The sequence below is a fragment of the Rhea pennata genome, chromosome 16, assembly GCF_028389875.1.
Source record: "Rhea pennata isolate bPtePen1 chromosome 16, bPtePen1.pri, whole genome shotgun sequence".
NCBI classification, from domain to species: domain Eukaryota; kingdom Metazoa; phylum Chordata; class Aves; order Rheiformes; family Rheidae; genus Rhea; species Rhea pennata.
The window spans coordinates 842,991-854,512 of NC_084678.1; the positions used below are offsets into that span (position 1 = coordinate 842,991).

General features: G+C 56.8%; 1 protein-coding gene across 2 annotated transcripts; it reads right to left on the reverse strand.

Annotated features, from left to right (window-relative positions):
• Nucleotides 1–305: 305 nt before the first annotated feature.
• TGIF2 (TGFB induced factor homeobox 2) lies at nt 306–9,615 on the reverse strand. Of its 2 annotated transcripts, XM_062589198.1 has the most exons (3): nt 9,585–9,615; nt 8,121–8,359; nt 306–3,147 (listed from the first exon to the last, which is right to left on the reverse strand). In XM_062589198.1, exons 2-3 carry the CDS (start codon nt 8,322–8,324, stop codon nt 2,557–2,559), a joined length of 795 nt encoding a protein of 264 aa, XP_062445182.1. In that variant the 5' UTR covers nt 8,325–8,359; nt 9,585–9,615; the 3' UTR covers nt 306–2,556. The 2 variants fall into 2 exon arrangements, with proteins under 2 accessions (XP_062445182.1, XP_062445181.1); XM_062589197.1 differs by lacking the exon at nt 9,585–9,615 and having other exon boundaries at nt 8,121–8,540.
• Between the last annotated feature and the right edge of the window lie 1,907 nt (nt 9,616–11,522).

Sequence of the window (11,522 nt, forward strand, 5' to 3'; positions counted from 1 at the left end):
GGGTCTGCTGCAGCCTGCTCTGCCCTGGGCTCAAGCTGGCACAGCAGGTCACCTCACTCACTCACATGAGGCTTTTCCTGGCCCTGGAGCCTCCAAGTGCAGCAGAGCCACCAGGAGCTTTTAAATTCTTGACTGAGGGACAGGCAGTGATGCTAATGCACTCCCCAGTGCCAGCAAGGAGGGGGGGAAAGATGCATTGCTCCCGCACCGCTGACAAGATACACCTCCCCCTCCAAAAAAAAAAAAAAAAAAAAAAAAAAAAAAAAAAAAAAAAAACTGAAAACCTTTTATTTGCCAACAGAACAAACAAGTTATTTACAGTAGTTTTTTTTTTTGTTTTTGTTTTTTTGTTTTTGTTTTTTTTGCGCTCTGCAAACCTCAATTCAGTTAAAGTCCCCCAGCCCACCTCCTCCCAGCCCATGCTCTGGGGCAGCCTGGCCAGGCCCAGTGTGGGCACAGCCATATCACGCTGCTCTGCTCCGCTGGGGGAAGAGGGGGCAGAAAAGGGGAGGGGGAAAAATAAGGGGGGGGGAAGGAGGGAAAAGCTTTTCCCCCCGCTTGCAGGTGAGACAGCACTTAAGAATGGAGGAGAGGAAAGAGCAATATAAGAGTGACAAGGAGGCCCCTAAACATTTGGCCCCAGAATGAAGGCAGAGGCGCAAAGGCTGCAGTCCTGCCCCGACGGGAGCCAAGGCTGTGCCACAGGCATCAGCCCCGGGGCAGTTCTGCCCCGCCACATCCTTCCCAGCCAGGTGCTCTGCGGGCACTCAGCCAATGCCACGCACCCCCATCAGACCTTCCTGCAGCCCATGCCAGCGCTTGGGAATTCTCTCTAGTCACCCTTCATGTCTCTTCTGCTGTCAGCTTTCCCCAAAACAAGGCGGGGGGGAGACCCCCTCCAAAACCAGTGCTTTCCCCTGCGGCCCATCCTGGCAGCACTGGCTCCAGCGCCCGTGCTCAAGGTCCTGAGGACATTAATATCTCTATTCATGCAACTTAATAATCAGGCTAATAACCTAGGATTAGTGTTTCTCAGGATAGATACTATAGGTGCGTACGTATCGCTATTTAACTTACATTTTACAGTGAAACAGCACTAGCTTAGCCCCAGGACTTCCGCAGCACCTGGAGCCCTGGCAACGGCGAGTGATCCCCTGGGGCGCGGGCACCTGTCCCTAGGGCGAGGGGATGCCCAGTCCAGCTCCCAGCAGACACTAGCTCATCATTAGAGGTCCCCAGTGCAACCGGGCACAACAGCACGCAGCCCTCGAGAGGGAAAAGGGAAGTGATGGAAGGGATGCGAACCACCCCGCGTTTCGTGGGCGGCTCATCAGCACTGGCTAAAGACACCTCTGCTTTCCTGGGACTGCCATCCTGGGGCTGCATGCCTTGCACTTGCAAAAGAACACACAGACTGCTTGCACGCCAAATGTGCATCCTTCCAAACATGAAAAAACTAAAATAAAAACAAGCTGGATACAAGATTTCACAGTCTCAGATTCGCATCCACCACTCCCTGCTGGCAGCTGCCCGTGGTCAGAGTTTCCAGGCTCTGGGCGCGCGCTGTTCCCGGCTACAACGTGCACATCTTCAGCAGGAACTCAAGAGAAACACAGGGAAGCTGCAGAAATGCTTGTAGAGGGAAAAAAAATGTACAATAAAATCACAATTAAAGGGAAAAATGTTTCAAAACAAACTTGCTGAACAGCACCATGGAGATTTCTGCTGGCAGCATCTGCAATACCCTAAGACAGAAGAGGAGGGTCTCACTTCTTTTCGGTGCAAGAATATGCCACAGACTTCAGGTTTCCAGTTCATTTGAGCTTTATCCTTCCCCAAGCAATGCAGGGCACCCGGCCAGCACAAGATACCAGAGAGGGGAACAAGGTAGAAAGAAGAAGAAGAAAGAAAGGAAGCAAGGAAGGAAGCAAGGAAGCAAGGAAGGAAAAAAATAAAAATAAAAAAGGAGATCAGAGAGCTTTGGGAGAAAAAAACCTTTCCATCCATAATCCTTAAAAAAAGAAAAAAAAACATGAACTAAGAGAAGAAAAACAAAGTTTCTCTCTGTCACACCCTGAAGAAACAGTTTTGGCTGGACCCTTGTTTACAGAGAAGCAAAGAAGAAAGTCAGGTTTTCCAGAGGGGCGCCACAGCCTGACACGGTCATGGACAGCTGTGGTAAGAGGAGGTCAGTTATCTGCAAAGGTCCTTCCACAACGGCCAGACTGCTGTGGCTGCATCCCTCCGGCACCTCCCAAGGCACCGTCCTCGCTGGGGCTGGCGTGGAAAGGGGCTCCGAGGGAAGCCAGCTATCTCCAGAGCACGTGGACAACCAAAGGATGACATGATGGGACAATCCTCCCTCTCCTCCGCCCCCCCCACCCCAAGCCAACAAAGATGCCGGAGTCCCTCGGGCTTGCAGAAGTCCACTTTTGAGATGAGCTGGTTGGGGAGGCGCAGGCAGACCCTGGCCTGGCTGGAGGAAAGGGACCTGCAGCTGGGAGGAGTCAGGAGGCCCCAAGGAAGGGCACCCTAGCGGGAACTGGCCTGGGAGGTTTATTTGGAGACGGAGACTCCTGGGGGCTCAGTCTGGGGCAAAAGGGGCAGCTGCCCGCTCTGCCTCTGCGATTCCAGCTCAGCTGCTTTCTGCAGCGCCACTTCCACCAGGAGCTGGAAGCTGCTGAAGTCATCACCGAAGAGCTCAGGGGGCGTCGGAGGCGGCGTGTTGAAGAGTCCGCTTGTGGGGCTGGCTGCGTCGGCCCGGGCCAGCAAGGCCATGGTGCTGCCGGTGGCACCCAGCTGCGATTTGGGGTGAGGGTCTGACTCCACGCGCTGCGAGCTGGGCTGCTTCTCCCTGTCGGGGCTGCAGGTGCTCACCACCGTGAGGTTGCTGCCCAGCGCCTGGGCAGGGTGGCACAGTACCTGCGGGCACACGGACATCGAGAGCATCTTGGAGGCCCCCGCGGCCGCAGCCGTCACAGGAGGGACCACCACCACACCAGAGCCCGCGGCAGCCCCTCGCGGCACGGCCACGTCACCAGCTTTGCTCCCTCGGCGAGAGATGGTGAACTGATTGGGGTCCTTCCCATCCTTGCGCAGCATGTCGGGGAGCAGCCGTCTCCTGGCATTGATGAACCAGTTGCAGATCTGGGAGGGAGAGAGAGGAGCGCAGGGCGGTCAGGCCGGAAGCCGCTGCCACAGGACATGCCACAGAGCCGGGACAGTGGGCGGCAGCCTCACAGGACCGGGTGAGCACAGGGCTCCTTCCTCGCGGTACCTCCTTGCCCTTGGAGCTCCAGCGAGGCAGGGCTGCTCTCGGCTGGAACTACTCGAGCTGCTCACGGAAACCACAAAGCCAGCTGCTTCCTGCCTGGCACCACCTCCTCTCGGGCAGACTGGGCTTCCCTTTCCTCAAGGCATGTCTCGTTGCTGGCACGCAGACCCAAAGGGTGCCATGCTCCTGCCAAAGCCCTGCCACTGTGCAGCCTCCCTGTGGCAGGAGCCTGTAGCTCTCCTCCGGGTAGAACGGCTGCCCAGCAGACCATGCTCATCTAGAGCCCAGCTCAGCTTAGGGGCCAAGTCAAAACTAGGCTACACAAAGCCAGCAGGGACACAGCAGCTCTTGGACAGAGGTTGTCCATGCCCCAGGGGAAGATGGGCACTGCAACCTAACCAGCATGGCCCCAAAGTCCTGGGGACACTGACTGTACCCTGCAGCTTGCAGCCAAAGCAGGGCAGAACTCACAGCATCCTCCCAGGACTCCCAACACCAACACGTGGTATTTGCACAGAACCAGCTCAGACATCGATGGACTCCAAAAGCCCTCAGGTCCAAACTACAGGGAGCTTTCCACCTTTTGGTTAACCAGGTCCTCACTCTGAGAATGTCGGTGAACGCTGCACGCTCATGACGTATGTCAGCAGAGCCCCACCCGCACATGCCGGTGCCAAAACACAGCCACGGGGAGAACTGACGCTGCAAAGAGTCTGTTAGGCAGCCACTCAGATGGGAAACCCTACATCCCAAACTGTCAACTCGCAGAGCTGCAGCCCTTCATACCCTAATTGGGTGGCAGGGATCACAAGTGTATGTTAACACATTTCCAGGCCTCCTACCAGCTAGTAAAGTTATACTGAACTTTTTAAAGGGACTTCCAAACATCTGTACTCCAAAGACGCAGCGCTCTGTGGCTACATCTCTGGAAGCCTTTCTGAAATGCAGCTGGCATGCGTTCAGTTTCTGCCATGTATTGTTTCAGAGACCTTATATAAAAAAAGTTACATTAAAATAACTGTCTTCCTCCTAGAAAACAATTAGAAGAATAAATCAGGCAAAAAAAAATAGATGACTGATCTTTCCCAAATCTCTGTAAAATCCAAAAAACCCCAAAGCTGCGTAAAATATTTCCCGTGGGGAGAGAGAACTTACTACAACTTCGATCACAGCAAGATCTCAGTTGTCTTTTTTTGTCTTTCAGACAGTATTTGGCATTTAACACCCTCAAATATGTCAGTCTCACCTCCTTTTCCCTTCCAAACATGCTCTTTTACAAGCCTTAGCTGAGCACCCTTGATGCAATCTCGCAATCCCCTGGCCAACCAGATGACTGGACTCTCTGAACAAAAAGCCCAACCAACTCTTCGAGGCTTCAAGGGCACCTTCCAAAACTCCTGCCGCAGTCTCCCATCCATGCTTGTTCTTTCCAGCATCTAACTTCATTCAGAGAACGTGACCAAAGAGATGGATACGAGCAAGCACCTGGGTGAAACCCAGGGCATCATATGGTATCGCTCACACCAGCATGCTGGGATCTGCCTCAGCAGCTCTCAAGCAGGCTTATTTTTTTAACGCAGCTCTGCCCCACCACTAGCACATGGTGAGCCATCGCTTTAGACTGCCTCTGACCCCACCAACATCATGACAGCAGCACATCCTGCAGGACCCACAGTGATCCCAGGGAGGTAAAGGCCTGGGCCCCACTGCATAGCCCCCTAGCTCACAAGCACAAGAGCATATGCAGAGAAACCTCCTGGCTACAGGAGCCTGATGGGCCACAAAGCTTTTGTCCAGGCAGCCTTCCCGGGAGCAGGCACAGCATTCTTATCTCCAAACTTTTTGCAATTGAGATACGTGGCTCCCCGGTTTCCCTGGAGACCCACGGCTGCCGCGCTTGTACTCCCTGGCTCCAGTTCCAAATGACAGCTGGACTGAGGAGGGGGGATACATAAATAAGTGGAAGCTGTAGGCCCCTGCTTGGTCTGCGGCTGCAATATAACATTGCTCTTGAGAGGCTCCTGCCAAGCCTAGGCAACTGGCAGGGGGAAGATCAGCAGCAGAGCGGTACTGCCGGATCAAACATTCCTCACGAGCTGCCCTCAGTCCAGAGAAAGGTGAAAACCCTATAGTCACTCCACCAGGCACTTCAGTTCCCATCCCAGCCCTCCTCTCCCCAGTCAGAGGTCTCCCAGCTGTCTCCTGTTTGTAGCAGTTGGGCTGCACACCTAAGATGGCCCAGTTAACACACAATGGATGGCCACCTACAACTGGGAAGCAAGAGAAAGCTGCCCTGCTCCTCCTCCTGTCTTTGCAGGGACCAGCACCAAGGGATGCAAAAGCACATCTGCAGTGGCACCACCTATGAGACAGCTGCTGGAGCTGGAGAGAAGGAACTTTGCTGTAGAAGTCCCACACCTCCACCCCAAGAGGTTTCTCCTCCTAAATTAGAGGGCAGAAGAGCAGCCCTTGCCCCCATGCCGAATTATACCACCCCCTACAGCTGGATTTTCCACTCCTGCCTTGGATCAGCAGGCAGGAGCAGACATGAGGCCCAGCTTCTGAACAGTCCATGCCTGGAGCTCCACACAACATGCTTCCATGCCACAGTCTGGCACTTGTCCTTCAACCAGGAGAAGACACACAGGCCTGTCCTCCCCCAGAAAGGGGCAAGAGGATCGGGGGAGAACACCCTGGCTGAGCTGTGCCTAGCAGGCAGCACTTTTCCAAGGGCCAGCACTACTCCAAAGTCTCTGTGCTACTGTGGATGTCAACTTAGACTTACAAAGAAAACCAGTGACAGCCCCTCATTGGTACTGGGAAGTGTCACCGGGCTGGGATTCCCTCTGCCAGAGAGGACATCAGTGCAACCTCTTCACATGGCAGCTGTGCAAGGTAAATAGCTCCCTCAGAATAAGAAATTCCATATATATCTCCTGCCTCTCTAACCAAGAGATCAGCACCCTCTCATTGCTCCCTACACTGCAATGGGACAGTGTCTCTCCACTGGCAAAGACTGCCATGTTTCAGCCCAGACGTGGCTGCTTTTTGACAGCAGGAATGCCAACAGTGTGTGTTGGCTGCAAGGATAACCCCCACACAGCCAGCAGCTGGTGCAGAGCAAGGCCACCAAATCTTAACACAAGCCCAGGCACCCACTGACACCTTGCTCCTCTGTGATTTGGTCTCCAAGAGCTCAGGGCAAGGAGAGCCAAGCACCTGCCAGGTCTCACTGCAGCACATCACTGCCATGAACGCTTGTGCATGATTACAGCCCACTTGCAGCACCAGTGGAGGTGCCCTGCCCAGCAAGGTAAATCCCAACGTGACTGAGAATCCCAGCACTCCAGACACCTGCTGCAGCATCCAAGGACTTTCCTCGCTGCACGGGGCCACGGTCCAGGACAATTCGGCTTTGCAGGGCCCCAAGCCCAGCGCAGCTCCCACTCAGCCGATCCAGCTCAAGCCACCCCAGGACCACCAACCTTCCCCCAGAGCAGTGCCCCAGTGGCTGGCTGGAGATGAATCTGTCACACGGCTAGCATTCAAATAAATAAGATTTTTTTTAAAAAAAAAAAAAGATTGCCTTGCTGGTCAGGGACAGGGAAACCAGACAGAACGTCACAGCCCCCGCACTAGTGACTGGACCACGGCTAGGACTACTGGCCAGGGCTGCACTGAGCTGCAAGGAAAGGAGAAGCATGGTGCAAAGGAAGTCCTGAAGAGAGGAGCTCAGCCACAAATCCACTGGCTGTTGCCTGCTCCCTCCTACACAAAAGTCATTTCCTACAGTACACTGCTCCAGGAACCAGAGGAAAGAGCAAAAGCCCGACTGCTCTCCCTTCCCAGTAGGCTGCAAGAGGAGCCACGTGGCCCTGGGCATGCAGGACCCCCTGCCTGGCAGTTGTCAGCCACTGTGTGGCTTGAAGGGACATGCAGCTGCAGGTGAGCCATCCCCAGTCCCGCCCTCCACACCGCATCCAAGTCCTTCTCACCACCCTGACACAGCAGGGCAGGTGGCATCACAGCCACAGCCTGGTCAAGGTTCAGAGAAAAAGCACTGTCGGCCTCCACCATTACCCAGGGCTCTTCAGCCAGGCTGGGCACTTTGCATGAGCACCTTGCACGGGCACCCAGCACCATGATGAGACCATCAGTGCTAACAGCCAGCCCTCCTACTTGGGAGCCCTTCAGCTGAGTTGCATTCCCCTTAATGCAACCAATTTAACCAGAGACAGGTGGGCAAGCTGCTGCTTAGTGCTGCTAGTGATTCACCTGAGGTCAAAGCCCATCTCACCCCCAGCCCTGGACAGCCTGCTTTCTCCTGGAGCTGGTTTCTCCTGTCCAGAGTTTCTCAAAGGCTCTGATCTGGCAAGTGGAGAGGGGGCTGCTCTGGCCCCTTTGCTGGAGGGTGCCTGGGGAAACAGGATAAAACAGCGCTGGCTAGAAAACCCCCATGAAAGCCCCCACCCACAGCAAGTTTTATCAACAGATACGGTATTGCTTAGCTTGTCCCTGTCTGAGTCCCTCCATCTTCCATCCAGCCAAAAAGCTCTGCTCCATCTCCACCATAAGACAGGTCCCTAGTATACATACTTCTTCCAAAAAGGGACTGCCTGCATAAAGATATTTTTGCTTCCATGTCACTCCCTGCCTCCCTTCTGCCAAACAGGTCACAAGGGCAAGGAGAAGACACAGTTTGAGCCTCCAAAGCCATTTGGGATCTTCAGAGGTGTTTTCTGAGACCAGCCTGTCCCAAGTGCTGTCACAGAGTGCCTAGCAGAGTGTCCCCACCCTAACCCCACGCAACACGTGTTGCAGCCGGGCTGCAGGGACCAGTTCTTACCTGCAGCACAGAGAGGCTGGTCTGTCCAGAGAGGCTGAGCTTCTCCTGTTCGGAGGGGTAGGCATTGAAGCGGTGCTCATACAGCCAGTCTCGAAGGATCTTCACAGACTCCTTGGGCAGATTTCCCCTTCTTTTCCTTTTGTTTGCCTGAGACAGGTCCAGAGATGTGGCGCCGTCATCCTCCCCGAGGTCACTATCCGACATGGCGAAGCTGCCCACAGATCTTCCCTGGTCAAAGCCTAGTAAGGTGGAAACCAAACAGCACCACATCACGTGGTGTCCCAGCTACAGAGTGGAGAAAGTGGGGTGAGGCACACAGCAATACGGTCCCCCTCACCACCTCAAATGCAAGGGGGCCAGGTGACCCCCCTCCTAAGCAGGCTGAGGGTAGGAATAACCCGATGTCTGCAGAGGCCAGCTCCCCCCTCCCAGGAGACGAGAAGCTACAGGCACTTGTAGAGACAACAATCCACCCCGCACCACTTTAGTTCGCCTGAACAGAGGCCCTGGAGGTCTGCAGAGATCTGCAGGGACCTCACGGGCTTAAGTGAAGTGCACGCAAGTTGAGTTCAACAGGAGCTACTCGCAGCAGGCAAAAAAATAAAAAAATAAAAATAAAAATAAAATCAAGCATTTGAGTGGAAAAAATCTCTGCAGGAGAAAAAGGCCCAAGCTGGAAAGTCATAGCCATTGAGGAGAGAAAAATACGTGCAAAACTGTGTTCTCAGTTACTGTTCAGCAGTATGCAGGCTCTCTGCTGCCCATGTGAGGGAGCAGATGATGGGGACCGGCAGAGGCAACTTCTTACAGCTGCTGTCACTTGAAAGACAGCTCCGGAGCCCTGCCAAAAAGGGGGGGGGGGACCTGCGGGGCCCTGCCTCAGCGCGGGGACCCTGGCAGAGCGGTTCCCCGCGGGCAGAGCAGCCTCTCCAGCTCCCCTCCACCCGGCAACAGGTAGCGCCCCGCTCGGTGAGCTCGGCAGGCCGCCCCCTGCCCCTCCGCAGACACAAAGCGGAGGCAAAACCGCCACCTCGGGAAAACGGCGATCCCTGCTCGGGGGAAGGGGAGGGGAGAAAAGCGAAGAAGAACAAGGGGAAAAAAAAGTCTCCTCCGAAAAAAAACCAAAAGAAATAAATAAAAAAAATTAAAAAACAGCCCCCCCCCCCGCAAAGAAACACAAAAAGAAAAAAAACGCGAAAAATAAATTAGAAAAAAACTAAAGGAAAAAAAAACACACTGAAGAAACCAACGCGGGACTTGCGAAAACTTTCCCCACCGCCCGAGCCGGGGGGCGGCTCTCGGCCCGCACAAAGGGAGCGGGCGGCCGCGCTCCGCCGCCGCGCCGGGGCCGCGCTCCGCCGCGCAGCGCCCAGCGGCGGCCGCGCTCCGCCACGGGCCCGGCGCCGCCGCGCACACGGCGCGCCCGGGACTCCATGTTTCTGCCCGCTCCGGCTGCGCTCTTACCCGCGGGCCGCCGCCGCCGCCGCTTCGGCCCTTGCATGGGCCGCGCCGCCGCCGCTCCGGGGGGGGGGCGCGCCGGGGCCTCGGCCGCAGCGGCGGGGCCGAGCGGCGAGCGGCCGAGGCGCGGCGAAAAGTTTGCGGCGGTGACAGATGCCGAGACAGAGTTCCCTTTGTTCCCAGGGAGGCAGGAACTCGGCCGGGCCCCCCGCCCCCGGCCCGCCCGCCCGCCCCCCGCCTGTCACCGCGGCCCCCCGGCCGCCGCGGGCGCGCCCCGGCGCCCCTTTGCCCGCAGCGCCCCGCTCCTTTGTGCGGCCTGGGGCCGCCGAGCCCCCCCACATCCCCCCGCCCCCCCGGCCCGTACCTGCCCGCCGGCCTGACGTCAGCCCCGGCAGGCCCGCCACCCGGAGCCCCTCGGCCCGCCGCGGCCCTGGGCACGCGTGGGCACCCAGCGCCGCCGCACCTGCCCTGCCCCACGCCCTGGCCAGAGCCGGGCCAAAACCCGTGAGTGAAGCTAAAAGAGCCTGCGGGTGTCTCCGGGCGGGAAGGAGGCGCTTCTTGTGGGAGCAGGGCTGCACTCGCACCCAGGCCCGCTGACAAAAGATTGCCCTCGGGTAGGGAGAACAGCAGGCGGGTGCTTAGCTTCCTGGCTTTTTAGCTGGCCCGATGCGAACACAGAAACTCTGGGCAGATCGCCGCGTCCCATGGATGTGGGGGGCGCCTCAGAGCAAGGGACAGTGATCGGGGACCACCACCCACTCCACACTGTGACCTCCCTGTCGCTCAGAGGCCAGCACACCTCCTCCAGTCCCCCAGCCCCACGCCCACCAGTCATCACGACGACAGCCCATCCTTGCGGCGGCGTGGCGGCCTGATGCACAGCCATCAGGGCCTGGGCTATCCCCAGGGCCCCGCAGGCTGCACCAAGCCCTTGGAGGCCAGCCACTGGTTTCCCTGGGCCTCCCAAGGCCCAAGAGGACCCAAGAGGACCTCTTGAATTTTGGAGACCAAATCGTTCTGTTTACACCTGGTGTAAGGCTCCAGCTCACACTAAAGATAATCAGAGCAAGCATGTGAGAGGCAGCCAGGATGGGGACATGTTGATGGGGACATCTCACATCCCGTTTCGACAGAACAGCGCTGCAGTAAGAAAGCCGCAGGTGGGAAACCAGGGAGAGAAGAGCCGCTCCGAGCTGCCTTGATGCATCCAGCTTGCCAAGCGCACACAGGGCAGCTTTGGGGCAGCCAAGCTGGACAGGGGAGAGTTTGGAAATGGTGCTGGGACAGCCAGCGGGAAGCTGGGTGTGCACAGCCAGCTTGGGGAGTGCATAAGCAGGGCTGTGGGCTGGGATCTCAGGCCATGAAGGGGCCTTGAAGCTCAACCTGGACAGTGAATTCTGCCCTGTCGTAGACTCTAGCCAAAGTCCACCAGGGCAAAATGCCAGCTGTGGCTGGGGGTGCAGGAGGGAAGCAGTATTTCCAGAGCCTGACCTAGCAGGCAGATGTGAAGTATGTAGCCTCCTAGCTTCCCTGAGCTAACTCCTCTGGCCCGTGTGGATGAAGCAGTAAGAAACACAGGCTGACACTCTCCGCACGCCCAGTGGAGGAAAAGCCTCTGGCCGAAGGCAGCGCTGTGCGGTGAAGTGGCAGCCAGCTGGCTGCTCGAGCACGGAGCTCGCGTGCCGTCCCGGAGGAGCTGCAGCAGAGTAATCCCCTCTCCCCAGGGGAGCCGTGGATGTCCACAGCTCATCTCTGCCAAACTAAGCATGACCTTGCAGGGTGGGCGTATATGTGAACTGCCAAGGGAACTGCGTGCATATGGGGTAAAGCAGGGCAGAGAGTAACCAAATCTCACCGAGTCTCTTTTCGCCCAGAGCTTGCCCACACTGGGTATCTGATCATACGCTGGCACCAAAGTTGGTCTTTGGGGCAGCGCTCCCCTTT

What these genes read in the sequence shown, in the direction of transcription:
- TGIF2 (XM_062589197.1), bottom strand. Translation starts at nt 8,390, where the DNA reads ATGTGGTGCTGTTTGGTTTCCACCTTACTAGGCTTTGACCAGGGAAGA. An exon ending in CCAGCCTCTCTGTGCTGCAG is followed by an intron (nt 3,148 to 8,120) that starts GTAAGAACTGGT and finishes TCTCCCTCCCAG; the next exon opens with ATCTGCAACTGGTTCATCAA.